Source organism: Oncorhynchus kisutch, linkage group LG6 (assembly GCF_002021735.2).
Source record: "Oncorhynchus kisutch isolate 150728-3 linkage group LG6, Okis_V2, whole genome shotgun sequence".
In the NCBI taxonomy this organism is placed as follows: domain Eukaryota; kingdom Metazoa; phylum Chordata; class Actinopteri; order Salmoniformes; family Salmonidae; genus Oncorhynchus; species Oncorhynchus kisutch.
The window spans coordinates 15,942,853-15,965,259 of NC_034179.2; the positions used below are offsets into that span (position 1 = coordinate 15,942,853).

General features: G+C 46.0%; 1 protein-coding gene across 1 annotated transcript; it reads left to right on the top strand.

Moving 5' to 3' along the window:
* The first annotated feature begins 704 nt into the window (after window positions 1-704).
* Window positions 705-21,422, top strand: c9 (complement component 9). Its single transcript, XM_020484891.2, has 12 exons — window positions 705-834; window positions 968-1,076; window positions 1,237-1,390; window positions 9,523-9,664; window positions 16,059-16,197; window positions 16,569-16,802; window positions 17,010-17,149; window positions 17,343-17,443; window positions 19,165-19,296; window positions 19,812-19,987; window positions 20,631-20,853; window positions 20,972-21,422. Exons 1-12 carry the CDS (start codon window positions 761-763, stop codon window positions 21,142-21,144), a joined length of 1,797 nt encoding a protein of 598 aa, XP_020340480.1. The 5' UTR covers window positions 705-760; the 3' UTR covers window positions 21,145-21,422.
* Window positions 21,423-22,407: the final 985 nt, after the last annotated feature.

Genomic DNA, 22,407 nt, shown 5'->3' on the forward strand with positions numbered 1-22,407 from the left:
TAGCTACTCCATGTTGTTCTACTTTAGCTAGCTATGCTGTTCTACTTTAGCTAGCTATGGTTGGTAAAGCGGGACAATTTTTTTTTTTTACATAATACCAGTACATAGTATGCACATTTACATCACCGTTTGGCACAGTGCATTATTTATGACAGTTTTATAACCTTAACATCAAAACAGAAAAAAAGCTGTCACTAATCTCACTGTGTTCTTCACAGAGGTGAGCTTCCTGTTTGAAGCTTGCTTTTCCCTCCTCTATAAGGTCACACCAATGAAGTGATGTGATTTTGATCATGTGGTTTCTCTACAAGGGTTTAGAAACAATAGTTTAGATTTTCACTTGTCAGACCAAGAAATAAACTGTCCCAAATTTAAAATATGGTTTTGGCTCAGAGTACACAAAATGGTGTGTAATGCCTCCTATGAATATTATATTAACATTTGTCCTTTTTGTGTGATTAGGAAACGTCTTGAGGATTTCAGAAATGTATCATATGTTGGGATAATATATTGGATAGAAAAATGCAAAATACACTGTATTTCGAAAATCTTCTGTCCATTTATTCTAATATACAATAATTGTAATAAATTGCGAAATAGGGGATAGTCGACTAACTCTACCATGAGTCCACTGATAACACTCTGGGTTGCGTTTTCCGTAAATCAAGATCCAAACTATCGATTTGTTCTGCAATCATTAACAGAAAGGCCGTAAATATAAAGCAAGACATACCAAACTTCTGTTTATCATTCTGCCGTTATGAGGACTGAGGTAGCTGCTGCTCTTCTCCTGGGGTTCTGTGCTGTGGCTGTGTCTGGTGATGAAAACAGAACGTACGTATGCTCTATTTGACACAAAATACTCTCATTACTCTTGTTTATTATTATTCTCTCATTACACAAAATACAATTAGAGGACACTTGTTCTAGTAATCTGAGCTCTGAACCTTATGTGTGTAACCCATAGAGGCAAACGGGACACTCGGGAGGTCAAGGTGGCTCCCCCTGACCCGGTGGACTGTGTCTGGAGCCGCTGGTCTGAGTGGACCCCCTGTAACAGCTGCACCAAGATACGGGTGGGTCCCAGATTAATCAAATATACAGATCAGGGCCTAGCAATTTGGCCTCCCAGTCTCTCATTTTTCTCAAATGTCAGACTCAAATTATTCATGGCTTAAAAAGCACGAGTGAAAGTTTGTATGCTCCTTAACTGTGTGAACTCTGTCATGTTGGCAGCACCGTTCTCGGAGTGTGGAGGTGTTCGGCCAATTTGGTGGAAAGCCCTGTCAAGGACAGCCAATAGGAGAGCAGCAGGCGTGCACCAGTGAAGCTGTGTGTGAACAGGCCCTGCCCTCTGAGTGCTCCAGCACTGAGTTCACTTGTGAATCAGGTACTGTACCTCCCAATTAGGTCATAGCCATGAGTATGTCTGTGTATGGTGTTACAACCTGGCTGAAGATTGTACCAAACAATGGGAAACCACACACTAAGTAAAGGAATAACTAAATTAATTTATTCCATAAATAAAGTAAACACTCACAACTATAATCAGATGACGGTCAGTAAATTAGATGTCAACATGGAGAGAGGAATCTCTTGCTGAATGGGGAAACAGTGGCTTTATGCCAGAGCTGAGCTTTGACAAGCGTGCTCCATCAGCACTGACAACCCTCCCAGCTCCACCCACCTCACCTACTCCGCCCACCAATCTCCTGCAGGAGCAGTACTGAGAAGAGCTTTAACATCCGCAAAGGACCATTGACATAATGGAGACCAGACAAAGTTGGCCTTTGCAAGTCAGTAAGGGGTGCGGCCTCAGTCTAAATATTCTTACAAAACTGCGGTTGTAGCCGACCATCCCCAAAAAAACACTGCAGATCTTTTTTATCAAATCAAATCAAATCAAATGTATTTGTCACATACACATGGTTAGCAGATGTTAATGCGAGTGTAGCGAAATGCTTGTGCTTCTAGTTCCGACAATGCAGTAATAACGAACAAGTGATCTAACTAACAATTCCAAAAAAAACTACTGTCTTATACACAGTGTAAGGGGATAAAGAATATGTACATAAGGATATATGAATGAGTGATGGTACAGAGCAGCATAGGCAAGATACGGTAGATGATATCGAGTACAGTATATACATATGAGATGAGTATGTAAACCAAGTGGCATAGTTAAAGTGGCTAGTGATACATGTATTACATAAGGATGCAGTCGATGATATAGAGTACAGTATCTACGTATGCATATGAGATGAATAATGTAGGGTAAGTAACATTATATAAGGTAGCATTGTTTAAAGTGGCTAGTGATATATTTACATCATTTCCCATCAATTCCCATGATTAAAGTGGCTGGAGTAGAGTCAGTGGCATTGACAGTGTGTTGGCAGTAGCCACTCAATGTTAGTGGTGGCTGTTTAACAGTCTGATGGCCTTGAGATAGAAGCTGTTTTTCAGTCTCTCGGTCCCAGCTTTGATGCACCTGTACTGACCTCGCCTTCTGGATGACAGCGGGGTGAACAGGCAGTGGCTCGGGTGGTTGATGTCCTTGATGATCTTTATGGCCTTCCTGTAGCATCGGGTGGTGTAGGTGTCCTGGAGGGCAGGTAGTTTGCCCCCGGTGATGCGTTGTGCAGACCTCACTACCCTCTGGAGAGCCTTACGGTTGAGGGCGGTGCAGTTGCCATACCAGGCGGTGATACAGCCCGCCAGGATGCTCTCGATTGTGCATCTGTAGAAGTTTGTGAGTGCTTTTGGTGACAAGCCGAATTTCTTCAGCCTCCTGAGGTTGAAGAGGCGCTGCTGCGCCTTCCTCACGATGCTGTCTGTGTGAGTGGACCAATTCAGTTTGTCTGTGATGTGTATGCCGAGGAACTTAAAACTTGCTACCCTCTCCACTACTGTTCCATCGATGTGGATGGGGGGGTGTTCCCTCTGCTGTTTCCTGAAGTCCACAATCATCTCCTTAGTTTTGTTGACGTTGAGTGTGAGGTTATTTTCCTGACACCACACTCCGAGGGCCCTCACCTCCTCCCTGTAGGCCGTCTCGTCGTTGTTGGTAATCAAGCCTACCACTGTTGTGTCGTCCGCAAACTTGATGATTGAGTTGGAGGCGTGCGTGGCCACGCAGTCGTGGGTGAACAGGGAGTACAGGAGAGGGCTCAGAACGCACCCTTGTGGGGCCCCAGTGTTGAGGATCAGCGGGGAGGAGATGTTGTTGCCTACCCTCACCACCTGGGGGCGGCCCGTCAGGAAGTCCAGTACCCAGTTGCACAGGGCGGGGTCGAGACCCAGGGTCTCGAGCTTGATGACGAGCTTGGAGGGTACTATGGTGTTGAATGCCGAGCTGTAGTCGATGAACAGCATTCTCACATAGGTATTCCTCTTGTCCAGATGGGTTAGGGCAGTGTGCAGTGTGGTTGAGATTGCATCGTCTGTGGACCTATTTGGGCGGTAAGCAAATTGGAGTGGGTCAAGGGTGTCAGGTAGGGTGGAGGTGATATGGTCCTTGACTAGTCTCTCAAAGCACTTCATGATGACGGATATGAGTGCTACGGGGCGGTAGTCGTTTAGCTCAGTTACCTTAGGTATTCCTCTTGTCCAGATGGGTTAGGGCAGTGTGCAGTGTGGTTGAGATTGCATCGTCTGTGGACCTATTTGGGCGGTAAGCAAATTGGAGTGGGTCAAGGGTGTCAGGTAGGGTGGAGGTGATATGGTCCTTGACTAGTCTCTCAAAGCACTTCATGATGACGGATGTGAGTGCTACGGGGCGGTAGTCGTTTAGCTCAGTTACCTTAGCTTTCTTGGGAACAGGAACAATGGTGGCCCTCTTGAAGCATGTGGGAACAGCAGACTGGTATAGGGATTGGTTGAATATGTCCGTAAACACGTGAGTGGTTGGACGTGAGTATAATGATCAATGGCCAAAACATTAGCGCGTACCGGCCGTACTTCCCCCTGCCCGACAACTTCACCAAGGTATGTCACAGTTGCCCTGGCAAACTCACACTTTGCCAAGTTAATGGTAAGTCGAGCTTCTGCCAGGCGACCAAACAGTGCTGCTACACGGCACAAGTGTTGTTCCCATGTATCACTGTACACAACTTCATCATCGAGGTACACAGCACATCCCTCCAAACCAGAAACAACCCTGTTCATAAGGCGTTGAAAAGTGGCTGGTGCATTTCGCAGAGTAGTAGAGGTGGGCAGAGCTGGGAGGGTCGTCAGTGCTGATGGGGCACACTTGTGAAAGCTCAGCTAAAGCCACTTTTTCCCCATTCAGCAAGAGATTCCTCACCATGCATACCTTTGGTTGTTTTGTTGTGGCTTTGGCAGTTGTCACCTAATTTACTGACCTTCCTGCCTCATCTGATTATTGTTGAGAGTGTTTACTTTATGTATGAAACAAATTCATTTTGTTATTCCTTTACTCAGTGTGTGGTTTCCCATTATTTGTTACAATCTTCAGCCAGGTTGTAACAAGTGGGGGCTCATCCGGGACACTCTCTTGGTTACCTATCAGAGATACGTAACCCTCAGTAATGAACGGTTAATAGATGGATGCACTGTCAACCATACCCAATGGTTATTTTAACTAGTCCTGAGGTGGAACAATTTAATCCCTTAACTTAGAAGCAGGTGCCGCTAATTCCATAGGCTTTACGGGCACATTAACCCCAGAAGGCCTAGCTGTAACGCTAAGGACAGGGAATTCATTTTTCCAATGACCTTTACCACGGCAGTAATTGCAGATTTTGCCATGATCTGACTTCACATGGGAACCACAGTCAACCCTTGAGACAAGGTCAGGCCCAGTAGGAAAGAATTTAGTCCCAAAACTATCCCTGCGACCATCACTGCTAAAACGGGGTTCCCCAAAGTGACCTTTATGCCTCAACACATATTTATCAGCCAACACGGCAGCCCCGGAGGCGGTCTGCACCTTATGCTCATTTATGTATGTGGCAAGGCGGTCAGAGACAATCTTTGAACTGCTCCAGCACAACTGCTCGTAGGTTGTAACATCTAACGAAGTGCACCATCGATTAAACTGGGTGTGCAAATCCCGTGAGAACTCAACAAAAGTCTGTTTGTTAGCTATTTCCCAGGTTCTAAACCACTGGCGATACCCTTCTGGAACTAACTCATAGGCATGCAACACAGCAGCTTTAACTTTGCCCTAGTTTTGGCTGTCAGCAACGTTAAGAGCCGAGTAGGCCTCTTGTGCTTTCCAGTTAGCACACATTGAAACATCAATGTACAGTCGGTGTCAGGCCAATTCGTGGAATCTGCTACCCTTTTCACTGAATTTCAGCCGAAGCCTCAATTTTCCAGCTACATTAAAGGAAAGCTGAGCACGAACTCCAGAGAAATCACCGTAACTGTCATTAAGAGACATGTCAGAGAGCTTACCATCGCTGACTATGTAACGGTTTTCTTCCTGGGAAGGATCGGAGGACCAAAATGCAGCGTGGTTATTTATAAACATCTTTAATGAAAGATGAAAACGTAAACACTCTACAAAATAAGAAAACGTGGAAAAACCGAAACAGTCCTAACTGGTGCAAAACACAGAGACAGGAACAATCACCCACAAGATACCTAAAGAATATAGCTGCCTAAATATGGTTCCCAATCAGAGACAACGATAAACACTTGCCTCTGATTGAGAACCACTCCAGGCAACCATAGACTTACCTAGAACACTCAACTGAACACAACCCCATAGACTACAAAAACCCTAGATAAGACAAAACACATAAATCACCCATGTCACACCCTGGCCTAACCAACATAATAAAGAAAACACAGAATACTAAGGCCAGGGCGTGACCCCCCCCCCCCCCCCCAAAGGTGCGGACTCCCGGCCGAACACCTAAACCCATAGGGGAGGGTCTGGGTGGGCGTCTGTCCACGGTGGCGGCTCTGGCGCCACCTCCAACACAGTCTTAGTCCGCTTACTTAGCGTTCCTTGAGTGGCGACCCTCGCCGCCGACCTTGGCCTAGTAACAAAGGGCCCCACTGGACTGAGGGGTAGCTCAGGACTGAGAGGTAGCTCAGGACTGAGAGGACTGACGTAGCTCGGGACTGAGGGGTAGCTCGGGACTGAGGGGTAGCTCAAGACTGAGGGGTAGCTGAAGACTGAGGGGTAGCTGAAGACTGAGAGGTAGCTCAGGACTGAGAGGTAGCTCAGGACTGAGAGGTAGCCCAAGACTAAGAGATAGCTCAGGCAGGTTGACAACTCTGGCAGATCCTGGCTGAATGGCGGCTCTGGCGGATCCTGGCAGACTGGCAGCTCTGGCTGATCCTGGCTGAATGGCGGCTCTGGCGGATCCTGGCAGACTGGCGGCTCTGGCTCATCCTGGCAGACTGGCGGCTCTGGCGGATCCTGGCAGACTGGCGGCTCTGGCGGATCCTGGCAGACTGGCGGCTCTGGCGGATCCTGGCAGACTGGCGGCTCTGGCGGATCCTGGCAGACTGACGGATCTGGCGGATCCTGGCGGCTTTGGCGGATCCTGGAAGACTGGCAGCTTTGGCGGATCTTGGCAGACTGGCGGCTTTGGCGGATCCTGGCAGACTGGCGGCTTTGGCGGATCCTGGCAGACTGGCAGCTCTGGCAGATCCTGGCTGACTGGCGGCTCTGGCAGATCCTGGCTGACTGGCGGCTCTGGCTGCTCCATGCTGACTGGCGGCTCTGGCTGCTCCATGCTGACTGGCGGCTCTGGCTGCTCCATGTTGACTGGCGGCTCTGGCTGCTCCTTGCTGACTGGCAGCTCTGGCGGCTCCTTGCAGACTGGCGGCTCTGGCGGCTCATGACAGACGGGAGACTCCGGCGGCTCATGACAGACGGGAGACTCTGGCGGCTCATGACAGACGGGCAGCTCAGGTGGCACTGAGCAGACGAGCAGCTCAGGCGATGCTGGAGAGGAGGAAGGCTCTGGCAGCGCTGGACAGGCGAGGCGCACTGTAGGCCTGGTGCGTGGTGCTGGCACTGGTGGTACTGGGCAGAGGACACGTACAGGAAGCCTGGTGCGGGGAGCTGCCACCGGAGGGCTGATGCGTGGAGGTGGTACTGGATAGACCGGACCGTGCAGGCGCACTGGAGCTCTTGAGCACCGAGCCTGCCCAACCTTACCTGGTTGAATGCTCCCGGTCGCCCTGCCAGTGCGGCGAGGTGGAATAGCCCGCACTGGGCTGTGCAGGCGAACCGGGGACACCATGCGCAAGGCTGGTGCCATGTACGCCGGCCCAAGGAGACGCACTGGAGACCAGATGCGTAGAGCCAGCTTCATGGCACCTGGCTCGATGCCCACTCTAGCCCGGCCGATACGAGGAGCTGGTATGTACCGAACCGGGCTATGCACCCGCACTGGGGACACCGTGCGCTCCACAGCATAACACGGTGCCTGCATGGTCTCTCTAGCCCTCCGGTAAGCACAGGAAGTTAGCGCAGGTCTCCTACCTGGCTTCGCCACACTTCCTGTGTGCGTCCCCCCAATAAATTTTGGGGTCTGACTCTCGGGCTTCCTTGCCAGCCGTGTTCCCTTGTATCGAAGGCTCCTCTCTCCGGCTGCCTCTGCTCTCCTAGCTGCCTCCACCTGTTCCCATGGGAGGCGATCCTTACCCGCCAGGATCTCCTCCCAAGTGTAGCAACCCTTGCCGTCCAACACATCATCCCATGTCCATTCCTCCTTGCGCTTCTCCTGCTGCCACTGCCTGTCACCACGCCGCTTGGTCCTGTTGTGGTGGGTGATTCTGTAAGGGATTTCCTCCTCTTCTTCCGAAGAGGAGAGGCGAGAAGGATCGGAGGACCAAAATGCAGCGTGGTTATTTATAAACATCTTTAATGAAAGATGAAAACGTAAACACTCTACAAAATAAGAAAACGTGGAAAAACCGAAACAGTCCTAACTGGTGCAAAACACAGAGACAGGAACAACCACCCACAAGATACCTAAAGAATATGGCTGCCTAAATATGGTTCCCAATCAGAGACAACGATAAACACCTGCCTCTGATTGAGAACCACTCCAGGCAACCATAGACTTACCTAGAACACTCAACTGAACACAACCCCATAGACTACAAAAACCCTAGATAAGACAAAACACATAAATTACCCATGTCACACCCTGGCCTAACCAACATAATAAAGAAAACACAGAATACTAAGGCCAGGGCGTGACAGACCATGTCTAAACGGACTTGTTGCAGCGTCAGTTTGGCATGCTCCGTTTCCGGTTTAAACCTTTCTACCTCCAACTCCTTTTCCAAGGCTTGTTGCCGTTTTAGTCTATCATGCTCTAGTTGTAGCAACAACAGTTCTTTTTGCTGTTCAAAAGATAAGATTGGATTATAGGCGTTTGAGTGGACCGAAATGTAGCCAAACCAGGAGAAAACAACTCCATTAGAATGCCGGATTCAATCAAGTTGGCCTTTAGTATGGACTTGGCCTTTAGTATGGACTTGGCCTTTAGTATGGACTTGGCCTTTAGTATGGACTTGGCCTTTAGTATGGACTTGGCCTTTAGTATGGACTTGGCCTTTAGTATGGACTTGGCCTTTAGTATGGACTTGGCCTTTAGTATGGACTTAACCTTTAGTATGGACTTAACCGTCTCTTTCAGACGTTTATCATCAATCTCAATGTTATATGTCGCAATTTGTAACAATTGATCTTTAGTATAGCAATCCAGAAGCTCCTCCCTCAGGACTTGGAATAATTACTCAATGTTAGCCATAGTCAAACAGTCAACGAACAAAAAACCTGCTCTCGCCCCAATTGAGTACCCCAAACCAGACAAATCAGAATCAGTGTCAACCACACAGGATAGAAAAAAACCAAAAACAAGTGGAGCTTCCCCAAGACCTATTACTAGCTCAACCTCAGTCTTCATGCACTTTACCCCGCTGTCACAGACAAAGCTCCTAGCAAGCTGGTTACCCCACTGAGCCACAGATGTGCTCCTGAGACAACTGCCCCAGCCATGGTCACCACACAAAAAATAACAAAGAGCTAACACTGCCAACGTGTGTCAACTGCCAAAGCTACATCAAAACAACCAAAGGTATGCATGGAGAGAGGAATCTCTTGCTGAATGGGGAAACAGGGGCTTTATGCCACAGCTGAGATTTCACAAGTGTGCCCCATCAGCACTGACGACCCTCCCAGCTCCGCCCACCTCTACTACTCCGCCCACCAATCTCCTGCAGAAAGTAAGCACAGCAAAACCCAGTAGACAGAGCAGGGAGGGGCTGTCACAATGGTGACTCCATTTCGAAATCGAATATGAAGCTGAATCTGTGTGCATCAAAGCTGGTGGCAATATTTCAGTTAGGGCAGGACGTTTACTCTGAGCAGCTATGGACTAAAGTTAAGTTAACAGTAATACAATTTACACAGTTGCAGTAGTGCTATTGCAGTGAATTAATTGATAAAACTGTCATCATACACTGATCATGCACGTTTCTGTCCGTCTGTGTTTCTCGCTCTCTCTCCCTCTCTTTGTGAAGGTGCATGTATTAAGTTGAGACTGTCGTGTAACGGAGACTATGACTGCGAGGACGGGTCAGACGAGGACTGTGAGCCCATACGTAAGCCCTGTGGCACAAAGTTGTACGACACCAACGAACAGAGCAGGACTGCAGGATACGGGTCAGCACAGCAGCACTCACCTCTCAAACACCTGGACAGTAGCAGACCAAATAGGGTTCAACTAGTATTTATTTTTGTTTTAAATATTTTACATCAGATTAGTTTGTTATTCACATGCACAAGATCGCAGATTGATTCGCAGGTTACAGTGCCATTTTTATGCTCCGAGCTCCAACAGTGCAGGTCAAAAAAATAGAAGTAAATGAGACAATCATAATAATAATAATAATAATAATACTAATAATATACACATTTAAAACTGTACAATGATAAATGTCCATTGGGGGGGGGGGGGGGTGCAGGGTAAGTGTCCGTAGAGGGGGGAGCAGCAGGGGAGGGCGGTGAGAAGTGAATGAAACAATAATAAAAACTAATAATATATACATATTTCCAGCTGTAACAATGATAAATGTCCATTGGAGGGTGTGCAGGGTAAATGTTTGTTGTTGAGGTTGAAGAGTTGCTGCCTTGCCTGCTTCACTACAGTGTCCGTGTGGTTTGACCATTTCAGCTCATCAGAGATGTGTATGCCGAGGAACTTTACGTTTTGTATCGTCTCCACGATGGCACCGTTGATGTGGATGGGGCGTGCCCAACCTGGTTCCTCCTGAAGTCCACAATCAGCTCCTTTATTTTGCTGATGTTGAGGGAGAGATTGTTTACCTGGCACCACGCCGTCAGAGTGCCTAACTCCTCTCTGTAGGCCGTCTCGTCATTGTTGGTAATCAGGCCTACTACTGTCGTGTCATCAGCGAACTTGATAATGGAGTTGGAACTGTGTGAAACCACGAAATCGTGGGTATACAGGGAATACAGAAGAGGACCTAGGATGCACCCTTCTGGGGCCTCTGTGATGAAGATCATTGTGGCGGAGGTAATGATGCCACCTAGGGGCGACCCATCAGGAAGTCCATGACCCAGTTGCATAGAGAGGAGTTCAGTCCAAGGGTCGTGAGCTTTGTGATGAGTTTAGATGGCACTATGGTATTGAAGACAGAGCTGTAGTCAATGAACAGCAAACTCATGTCACGTCCTGACCATAGAATGCCTTTATTTTCTATGGTAGAGTAGGTCAGGTCGTGACCAGGGGTTTAGTCTAGTTTATATTTTCTATGTGGGGTCCTAGTTAGTTTTTTCTATGTTGGTGTTTTAGTATGATTCCCAATTTGAGGCAGCTGGCTATTGTTGTCGCTAATTGGGGATCATACTTAAGTGGTGTTTTTTCCACCTGTGTGTTATGGGATATTGTTTTGTCATAGTGCCTGTAGCATCTCTGTAGTCACAGTTCGTTGTTAGTTTGTTTATTTGTCTTTGCTTAGTTTCACTTTCTAATAAGTAATGTGGATCTCAACATTCGCTGCGCCTTGGTCCGTTTCTACAAACGATCGTGACACCTCACATACTGTATGCATCCCTTTTGTACAGGAGGGTGAGGGCAGTGTGCAGCGCAATGGTGATTGCTTCGTTCGTAGATCTGTCAGGGCAGTAGGCGAATTGGAGAGGGTTGAGTGTGTCAGGGGAGGGAGGAGGTGATGTAGTCTTTGACTAGCCTTTTGAAGCATTTCATGATGACGGAAGTTTTTTTTTTCCTTTCTCTATTTTATTTTTATTTTTTTTATTTCACCTTTATTTAACCAGGTAGGCTAGTTGAGAACAAGTTCTCATTTGCAACTGCGACCTGGCCAAGATAAAGCATAGCAGTGTGAGCATACAACAAAGAGTTACACATGGAGTAAACAATTAACAAGTCAATAACACAGTAGAAAACGAAGGGGGGGTCTATATACAATGTGTGCAAAAGGCATGAGGAGGTAGGCAAATAATTACAATTTTGCAGATTAACACTGGAGTGATAAAAGATCAGATGGTCATGTACAGGTAGAGATATTGGTGTGCAGAAGAGCAGAAAAGTAAATAAATAAAAACAGTACGGGGATGAGGTAGGTGAAAAGGGTGGGCTATTTACCAATAGACTATGTACAGCTGCAGCGATCGGTTAGCTGCTCAGATAGCTGATGTTTGAAGTTGGTGAGGGAGATAAAAGTCTCCAACTTCAGCGATTTTTGCAATTCGTTCCAGTCACAGGCAGCAGAGTACTGGAACGAAAGGCGGCCAAATGAGGTGTTGGCTTTAGGGATGATCAGTGAGATACACCTGCTGGAGCGCGTGCTACGGATGGGTGTTGCCATCGTGACCAGTGAGCTGAGATAAGGCGGAGCTTTACCTAGCATAGACTTGTAGATGACCTGGAGCCAGTGGGTCTGGCGACGAATATGTAGCGAGGGCCAGCCGACTAGAGCATACAAGTCGCAGTGGTGGGTAGTATAAGGTGCTTTAGTGACAAAACGGATGGCACTGTGATAGACTGCATCCAGTTTGCTGAGTAGAGTGTTGGAAGCCATTTTGTAGATGACATCGCCGAAGTCGAGGATCGGTAGGATAGTCAGTTTTACTAGGGTAAGCTTGGCGGCTTGAGTGAAGGAGGCTTTGTTGCGGAATAGAAAGCCGACTCTTGATTTGATTTTCGATTGGAGATGTTTGATATGAGTCTGGAAGGAGAGTTTGCAGTCTAGCCAGACACCTAGGTACTTATAGACGTCCACATATTCTAGGTCGGAACCATCCAGGGTGGTGATGCTAGTCGGGCATGCAGGTGCAGGCAGCGACCGGTTGAAAAGCATGCATTTGGTTTTACTAGCGTTTAAGAGCAGTTGGAGGCCACGGAAGGAGTGTTGTATGGCATTGAAGCTTGTTTGGAGGTTAGATAGCACAGTGTCCAAAGACGGGCCGAAAGTATATAGAATGGTGTCGTCTGCGTAGAGGTGGATCAGGGAATCGCCCGCAGCAAGAGCAACATCATTGATATACACAGAGAAAAGAGTCGGCCCGAGAATTGAACCCTGTGGCACCCCCATAGAGACTGCCAGAGGACCGGACAGCATGCCCTCCGATTTGACACACTGAACTCTGTCTGCAAAGTAATTGGTGAACCAGGCAAGGCAGTCATCCGAAAAACCGAGGCTACTGAGTCTGCCGATAAGAATATGGTGATTGACAGAGTCGAAAGCCTTGGCGAGGTCGATGAAGACGGCTGCACAGTACTGTCTTTTATCGATGGCGGTTATGATGTCGTTTAGTACCTTGAGTGTGGCTGAGGTGCACCCGTGACCGGCTCGGAAACCAGATTGCACAGCGGAGAAGGTACGGTGGGATTCGAGATGGTCAGTGACCTGTTTGTTGACTTGGCTTTCGAAGACCTTAGATAGGCAGGGCAGGATGGATATAGGTCTGTAACAGTTTGGGTCCAGGGTGTCTCCCCCTTTGAAGAGGGGGATGACTGCGGCAGCTTTCCAATCCTTGGGGATCTCAGACGAGATGAAAGAGAGGTTGAACAGGCTGGTAATAGGGGTTGCGACAATGGTGGCAGATAGTTTCAGAAATAGAGGGTCCAGATTGTCAAGCCCAGCTGATTTGTACGGGTCCAGGTTTTGCAGCTCTTTCAGAACATCTGCTATCTGGATTTGGGTAAAGGAGAACCTGGAGAGGCTTGGGCGAGGAGCTGCGGGGGGGGCGGAGCTGTTGGCCGAGGTTGAAGTAGCCAGGCGGAAGGCATGGCCAGCCGTTGAGAAATGCTTATTGAAGTTTTCGATAATCATGGATTTATCAGTGGTGACCGTGTTACCTAGCCTCAGTGCAGTGGGCAGCTGGGAGGAGGTGCTCTTGTTCTCCATGGACTTCACAGTGTCCCAGAACTTTTTGGAGTTGGAGCTACAGGATGCAAACTTCTGCCTGAAGAAGCTGGCCTTAGCTTTCCTGACTGACTGCGTGTATTGGTTCCGGACTTCCCTGAACAGTTGCATATCACGGGGACTATTCGATGCTATTGCAGTCCGCCACAGGATGTTTTTGTGCTGGTCGAGGGCAGTCAGGTCTGGGGTGAACCAAGGGCTGTATCTGTTCTTAGTTCTGCATTTTTTGAACGGAGCATGCTTATCTAAAATGGTGAGGAAGTTACTTTTAAAGAATGACCAGGCATCCTCAACTGACGGGATGAGGTCAATGTCCTTCCAGGATACCCGGGCCAGGTCGATTAGAAAGGCCTGCTCACAGAAGTGTTTTAGGGAGCGTTTGACAGTGATGAGGGGTGGTCGTTTGACTGCGGCTCCGTAGCGGATACAGGCAATGAGGCAGTGATCGCTGAGATCCTGGTTGAAGACAGCGGAGGTGTATTTGGAGGGCCAGTTGGTCAGGATGACGTCTATGAGGGTGCCCTTGTTTACAGAGTTAGGGTTGTACCTGGTGGGTTCCTTGATGATTTGTGTGAGATTGAGGGCATCTAGCTTAGATTGTAGGACTGGCGGGGTGTTAAGCATATCCCAGTTTAGGTCACCTAACAGAACAAACTCTGAAGCTAGATGGGGGGCGATCAATTCACAAATGGTGTCCAGGGCACAGCTGGGAGCTGAGGGGGGTCGGTAGCAGGCGGCAACCGTGAGAGACTTATTTCTGGAGAGAGTAATTTTCAAAATTAGTAGTTCGAACTGTTTGGGTATGGACCTGGAAAGTATGACATTACTTTGCAGGCCATCTCTGCAGTAAACTGCAACTCCTCCCCCTTTGGCAGTTCTATCTTGACGGAAGATGTTATAGTTGGGTATGGAAATCTCTGAATTTTTGGTGGCCTTCCTGAGCCAGGATTCAGACACAGCAAGGACATCAGGGTTAGCAGAGTGTGCTAAAGCAGTGAGTAAGACAAACTTAGGGAGGAGGCTTCTGATGTTGACATGCATGAAACCAAGGCTTTTTCGAACACAGAAGTCAACAAATGAGGGTGCCTGGGGACATGCAGGGCCTGGGTTTACCTCCACATCACCCGCGGAACAGAGAAGGAGTAGTATGAGGGTGCGGCTAAAGGCTATCAAAACTGGTCGCCTAGAGCGTTGGGGACAGAGAATAAGAGGAGCAGGTTTCTGGGCATGGTAGAATATATTCAGGGCATAATGCGCAGACAGGGGTATGGTGGGGTGCGGGTACAGCGGAGGTAAGCCCAGGCACTGGGTGATGATGAGAGAGGTTGTATCTCTGGACATGCTGGTAGTAATGGGTGAGGTCACCGCATGTGTGGGAGGTGGGACAAAGGAGTTATCAGGGGTATGAAGAGTGGAACTAGGGGCTCCATTGTGAACTAAAACAATGATAACTAACCTGAACAACAGTATACAAGGCATATTGACATTTGAGAGAGACATACAGCGAGGCATACAGTAATCACAGGTGTTGAATTGGGAAAGCTAGCTAAAACAGTAGGTGAGACAACAGCTAATCAGCTAGCACAACAACAGCAGGTAAAATGGCGTAGACTAGGCAACGGGGCCAACAGATAAAACAAACAAGCAGAATGGAGTACCGTGATTTATGGACAGTCCAGCGTGCATCAGCTATGTAGCCAAGAGGTCAGTGTCCAGGGGGCAGCGGTGGATGGGGAAGGGAAGCTGGACTGGCGAGTGTTATCCAGGTTAAAAAAACGAACAATGACTAAATAGCTTGTAGCTAGTTAGCTGGTTAGCTTCTGGAGGTTCTTGAGTGTGTTATAAAAATAAATAAAAAATAATAGCGATTCCGTATCACATTGGGTGAGGCAGGTTTCCGGAAGGTATAAACAAATTAAAAGTCAAAAGAGATAGAAAGTAAATATGGGTCCGGTGGGCGTTTGGGACGCGGCGATTCAGGCGGTTAGCAGGCCTGTGCTAACAAGCTAACAGTTTGTAGGCCCGGGCTAGACAAGGTAGCAGTTAGCGGACCGGAGCTGGACAAGCTAGCAGTTAGCAGGCCGAATTAGCAAGCAGGGAGATAGCGAGGGCTAGAGAGTTAGCCTTTGGGGGACGTCGCGATGGGGTGAGTCTGTTTATTCCTCTTCAGGGTGGATCAGCTTAATATTGCGGAAAGAATGTTGCTTCCAATGTAATTGAATGCATCATTTCCAATCCCCCATATTTTTGGGGTAAATATATATATATCCATACACGCATGCATACATATATACATACACATACCTGTATAGACATACATACTCTTTTTTTTGATGATGGAAGTTAGTGCAACGGATCGCTAGTCGTTCAGTTACTTTCCCTTTCTTGAGCACGGGATGATAGCTGCACTTGATTGAGTATGCCTGGTGCAATGGAATATTCCCAAAAATGCAAACCTCGACTCCAGGCACACTCAATCAAAGACACAAAGTAAAGAAAACAAATACTATTTGAACTCGGGTCTGCTCCTGAATGCTCTCCAGCAGCCACTAAGGTCTGAATACAGAGCTCTCTGACATGTCCATAGAAATACATATTATATTAGTGTTCTTTTAAGTTCTGGGTCTGTCTTTATGCTGTGACAGAATCAACATCTTGGGCATGGAGCCCCGTATAAACCCCTTCAACAACGACTACTTCAATGGGATGTGCAACAAGGTGAAGAACACCATTAACAACGAGTACAACAGGCTGCCTTGGAATGTGGGCTTGCTCAACTATGAGGTGAGTAAGGCCTAGCCTGGAATTTGCCTTCACTTCAGTAAAACAATATTGAAACAGAGATATTCAGCTCAGATTTCAGACTAAGATGAATCACTTCTCCGTCCATAAATGTAACTTTTCAATTCTTGCATTGTAATTTCAAATCAGTTCTTAAATTGCACTGACCCAAACCATTCTGTCTTTATGATATTGTCTGTATATTTGCTCAAGGTTCCATCCCACATTGTGACAGACTATTAACATCTAGTAGCTGGCCAATGAGCATGTGAGATTTGCTTCTGGGTTCGAAGATGAGACAATACAGTATGTAACACTTCAGCAAATTCAAACCTTGGTGATTGACCTCTGACCCCTGCATGTGTCTTCCCCAGACTATAGCAGAGGAGACCGTTTCCAAAGAGATCTATGAGGACACACATACCCTTCTGAGGGAACTGATGACTGAGACCAAGTTGACTGTGAGCGCTGGGTTGAACTTAAAATTCACCCCCACAGAAAAGTCTATGGCCAAGTCTAAAACGACTGTGTCAGGAGGGGTTGGGTTGGATGCTGAGTATGACAGGACACAGATGATCAAGGAAGTCTCGGAGTACACTACTATCAAGGTACAGTAGGCTTCATGTTATCCTGTAGTGTACGCTCTCTGTACCCCCATGGATAAAATACTCTCAGTCCATTTGTATTTGTTTATTTCTTCCATCTTGTAAATCACAGTGGCTTTATATTGGACGGAAGTCTAAAATGTCTTGGCTGATTGAGTTTAAACTCCCTGATTTGAATTTATGAATTGACGTTGGTTCTTGTCCAATTAGAACAAGAGTTTCATGCGTGTGAATGGCCATGTGCAGCTGAGCACCTATAGGATGCGTTCCCGGGACCTTCAGGTGGCTGGGGAGTTTTTAGAGCATGTCAAGTCTCTACCTCTGGAGTACGAGAAAGGACAGTACTTCAGGTTGGACTGTTATCATTACACTAGAAACACATCGTTTTTGTGACTATATCTTATGTAAATTGATATATAATGTATATAAATTGTTGTGTGTGTATTTGCCTACTCCTGCTTGGACAATTGTGGGATGGATGAATTGTTTTGAGTTAAGTTGAATGGAATGGAATTTAATGGAATTTAATTGAATGGAATGCAGCTTTCTGGAGGACTATGGGACTCACTACACCAGGAATGGGAAGTCTGGAGGAGAGTACCAGCTGGTCTACGTTCTCAACCAGGACACCATCAAGGACAAAAGTAGGGATCTTAAAATCGTGTTGTTTTTCTACCAACACCACTCTTAAAGGTCCAATGCAGCTGTTTTTATATCAAATCATTTCTGGGTAACAATTAAATACCTTATTGTAATAGATTTCCATTAAAATTGGCAAAAATAACTTAGGAAAACTATTTCTCAACCAATAATTTTATAGGACTGGCTGGGAGTAGTCTGAGTGGGGAGGGGAAACCGGAAAACTAGCTGTTATTGGCAGAGGTTTAGAACATTGTTATTGGTCAATTAACCTATTTACTGTATGGTGTTGTCACCATGGAAAGCCGGAATTCCCGCCAATGCAAACCAGCTGATTAGAAGTTCCTGTGTAGAGTGCATTTTTTACCAGGAACTATCAGGAAACTGGATGGTTATTTTCCGTAAAGAAAAATTGGTGGGACTTGCTTTAAACTCTTTACAAGTATTTTTGTGGTAGTGGAAGAAGTTAAAAATATTTTACTTAAGTAGTTATTGTTATTGCTGTTTTGATTTCAGATTTGAATATATGAGAAGTAGACCAAGGTGTCATACCCTTTAAGTTTTTGTCTACGACATATTGTTGAGAAATGTGGTCAAGGTAGCTGATTAGTGTTATTAGTAACAACGTTGTCTCATGCTCATGTCTCATTGTCTCATGCTTAGAATGCGCTCCCACATTGTTCTAATTTGAAAGTTCTGAAAAGTTCCATAGCAATTCATTCAACAGTGGGAACGTGGCTAAATTAGTTGCTGTGGTTATTAAAACATCTGTAACGCTTGATTGGTAATAGATATTTCTGTTCGTATTTCCAGATATGTATCGCACAGAAGTAGACCAAGATGTCTACTTCAACTTTGGTCAAAATGTCAGTTGTTAGGAAAAAGTTGGCCTTTTTTTTTTTATGCAGTTACTAAAACGGCTGTATTGTTAGATCCGTGGCGGATATTTTTGTTCAGTGGACTGATTGGAATAGCAGAGAAGTGGATGAAGATTTCATACCCTCTAACTTCTTGTCTAACTTGTTCGGAAAGATCAAAATGTCAGTTTTTAAAGTTACAGAAAATGTTGTTGATGCTGTAATGGTACCAGATAATTATGTTATTATTTCAGATTTGAAGAGCAGAGAAGATGTATAAGTGTTTAGCCAAAGTAGCTGATTTGTGTCAAAAGTTGCATTGTTGCATTTACAGTGAATGGAAGTTTGAAGTGATGATGTCACAATTAAAGTGAATGAAGATGGACAGAAAGTGTAAATAATATCAAACAGTTGTATGCAAGCACACTATTCCAGACCAATCTGCACATTTTAAAGTTTGAATGGCTTTCTAGCTTAAATGGTGTAAGAGGAGTTTTGTGCAGAAGAAGTATGACAAAGATTTAACGTCGGGACTTTTGCCATCTGATAAAAATGTAAAACTCACACTTTACAGTGTTAGTTTCATCAGCTGTTGTACATATGATATAAGAAAAACACAATTTTGACTGCACTGGGCCTTTAAGAGGCTACCACTTATACATTAAACATCAATACTAGCTAGGGCTCTTATTCAAAACAGCCCAACATTGTATTGAGGATCAGAGAGAAGATATTTGGTTCTATATGAATGTTTTTTATAATGATTTGGGATGAATTTATTTTTATTTTTAAATGTGACCATATAAAAACCTCTCCTGTTTGCAGTGATGTCCGTATTTGATGTTTTAGCAATGTTGTCTCTCCTATAGAGCTGACTGAGAGAAAGCTCCAGGACTGCATTAAAGTTGGAATCTCAGCAAACTTTGACACCAACATCGGGATTGGAGGAGATGCCCACATCAGGCCCGGACACTGTAAAGACACTGTGAATAAAAACACAGGTCCGTCAACACAAACATACCGTTTATCTAACCCTTATTTTACCATGTAAGTTGACTAAGAACACATTCTCATTTACAGCAAAGACCTGGGGAATAGTTACAGAGGAGGGGGGGATGAATGAGCCAATTGGAAGCTGGGGATGATTAGGTGCCCTGATGGTATCAGGGCCAGATTGGGAATTTAGCCAGGACAACAGGGTTAACACCCCTACTCTTAAGATAAGTGCCAAGGGATCCTTAGTGACCACAGAGTCAAGACACCTGTTTAATGTCCCATCTGAAATACGGCACCCTACACAGGGCAATGTCCCCAATCAAGAGTGTCTCCTACTGGCCCTCCAACACCACTTCCAGCAGCATCTGGTCTCCCATCCAGGGACCAACCAGGACCAACCCTGCTTAGCTTCAGAGGCAAGCCAGCAGTGGCATGCAGGGTGGTATGCTGCTGGCACACACACACGCACAACACCCACCCTCCTTGATTCCTGATTCCTATGGTGGCTCTGTATCCACAGATGAGAAGGAGGGCAAGGCGCTGGTGGATAAGGTGATAACTGTAGTCAGGGGCGGAACCCTGGAGGCCGCTGTCGCCATGAGAACCCAGATAACGAAGGAGGGGCTAATGGACGTGAAGACCTATCAGAACTGGGCCCGGACAGTGGGCGATGCCCCTGCACTCCTCAGCAGTGAGGTGAGGGCACAATTCCAAATCCATCCCATACTGTCTCATTCCTATAAACACTGTGTAGATCTGAAAGAAGGTGTTACATTGCCCAAAAGGGGATTGTTAAAGTTGTATTTTTGTAATAAAAAATACATACTGTATGTATATTAAAACATACAATCTACCTGCAGTGAAGCCCCCCCCCCCCCAAAAAAAACAACCTCACCTTCCATTCCCCCCAAGCCACAGTCCCCCAACAGCCAACAAAATGAACACCAACAAACAAAGGAAAACAGAAACACCAACAGAAAATAACAACTGAAAACAAAATACATCCAGGACAACAAACATCATAACAGCAAGGCCAACTGAATACGTTTCAATGCATGTTTGCACTATTTACATCTGTGTATGAGTGTGTGTCCGTGTGTGTGCACATGCATGGGTTTGAATGCGAGTGGATGTAACAGCGTTGCCCCTCGGTGTCATTCAAATGTATTTGTAAAAACTTTTTGTTACTTTTATCTTTGACCGTCATTCTATCCCATGCCCAATAACTCCACTTCCATCTGTCTCCAGTTCACATCACAACTCTGTTTCCTTGAGTTGCATTGAACTGAATGTTACAGTAAGTCAGTTTCCTGTCCTGTCTGTCTGTCTCCCCTCATAGCCAGAACCCATTCAGACCCTGATCCCACTGAGTATGCCTGATGCGAACACCAGGAGGCTTAATATGCAGAGAGCCACTCAGGAGTACGAGGCTGAGTACAGTGTGTGCAAGTGTAAGCCCTGTCACAACGGGGGCACTCTGGCCCTGCTGGACGGGAAGTGCCTGTGTCTCTGTCTGCCCCAGTTTGAAGGTCTGGCCTGCCAGGATGCCAAGGCTGATAACAGTGAGTGGAGCCAGCCGTTGTATACACACGCATGCCCAAGCATGTATGCACGCACAAGCACACTGTCCTATGTATATAGTTAAAGCTGTCAAGCTGAAAATATAGTTTTCTTCTCCAGATAAGAATACTAAAACCCCCGTGGAGAGCGTTCCTCAGGAGGGGAACTGGTCGTGTTGGGGAGCCTGGTCAGGCTGCAGTGGAGGAAAACGTATCAGGACCCGCAACTGTAACACACAGGGCCTTTCTGATGCCACCTGCAGGGGAGACATAGTCACTGAAGACTACTGCTGAGCACACTCATACAGAACACTATGATGACACCACATAACTAACGGAACCCCATACATGTAGACAAAGAGGAGTTAATGCATCTTATACACATGTTCGCTCACTCACTCACACTCATACACACACGCAAGCACATCCACACGCACGCGCCAGACACACACACACACACACCTATGTCATTTTTTAATATTAAAAACTGTATCAACGTATTCCTTGAAGTAGGCCGAGTTCTGTTTTACAAATCAACATTGCCAATAAAGTTTGACCTTTTATTGAGAGTTCATGATGAAAGGTATCCATACAACATGAAAACATCCCATTACATATTTAAAATTCATCCTAATCTCAAGTGTTCACTAGACTGTGACCTGAAGTAGCTTCCTTTGACTGATCAGTCTAACAAGAAACTATTCCGCCTTGTGGCCAACAGTGTTAATACAATTCATATGGTCCTTAGAAACCTTAGGTTTGTCTTCATGATCATCTTTGATAATCTCGTAATCTCAGGAAGTTAAGGGAAATGGAGGCTTGGAATGCATTTTAACCGAAACCTATGTCATGATTCCTCCTTCAGGAAACCAAATATCTAGAACCATAATGTTCTCGTGTTAAAATATGCACAAAGTGTACCAAACATTAAGTACACCAGCTCTTCCATGACATAGACTGACCAGGTGTATCCAGGTGAAAGCTATGATCCCTTATTGAGTTCACTTGTTAAATCTATTTCAATCAGTGTAGAAGAAGGGGGAGATTTTTGAAGGTTAAAGAAGGATTTGAGGCTTTTCTGAGGGCAAACGGGGGGTGCAACTCAATATTAGGATGCTGTTAATGTTTTGTCCACTCAGTGTATATACAGTGCATTCAGAAAGTATTCAGACCCCTTTTCCCACATTTTGTTATGTTACAGCCTTATTCTAAAATGGATTAACTAAAACATTTTTCCTCATCAATCTAATCATAATACCTCATAATGACAAAGCGAAAATAGGTTTTTAGACATTTTAAAAAACTGATAAAAGAACAAAACAGAAATGCCTTATTTACATAAGTATTCAGACCTTTTGCTTTGGGACTCAATTGTGCTCAGGTGCATCCTGTTTCCATTGATCATCCTTAATATGTTTCTACAATTTTATTGGAGTCCACCTGTGCTAAATTCAATTGATTGGACGTGATTTGGAAAGGCACACACGCATCTATATAAAGTCCCACATTTGACAGTGCATGTCAAAGCAAAAACCAAGCCATGAGGTCGAAGGAATT

Excerpts from the sequence above, each read along its gene's own strand:
- c9 (XM_020484891.2), top strand. The coding sequence starts at position 761 with ATGAGGACTGAGGTAGCTGCTGCTCTTCTCCTGGGGTTCTGTGCTGTG. Across the intron at positions 835-967 it reads TCTGGTGATGAAAACAGAAC|AGGCAAACGGGACACTCGGG; the intron begins GTACGTATGCTC and ends TGTAACCCATAG. Across the intron at positions 16,198-16,568 it reads TGGGCTTGCTCAACTATGAG|ACTATAGCAGAGGAGACCGT; the intron begins GTGAGTAAGGCC and ends TGTCTTCCCCAG.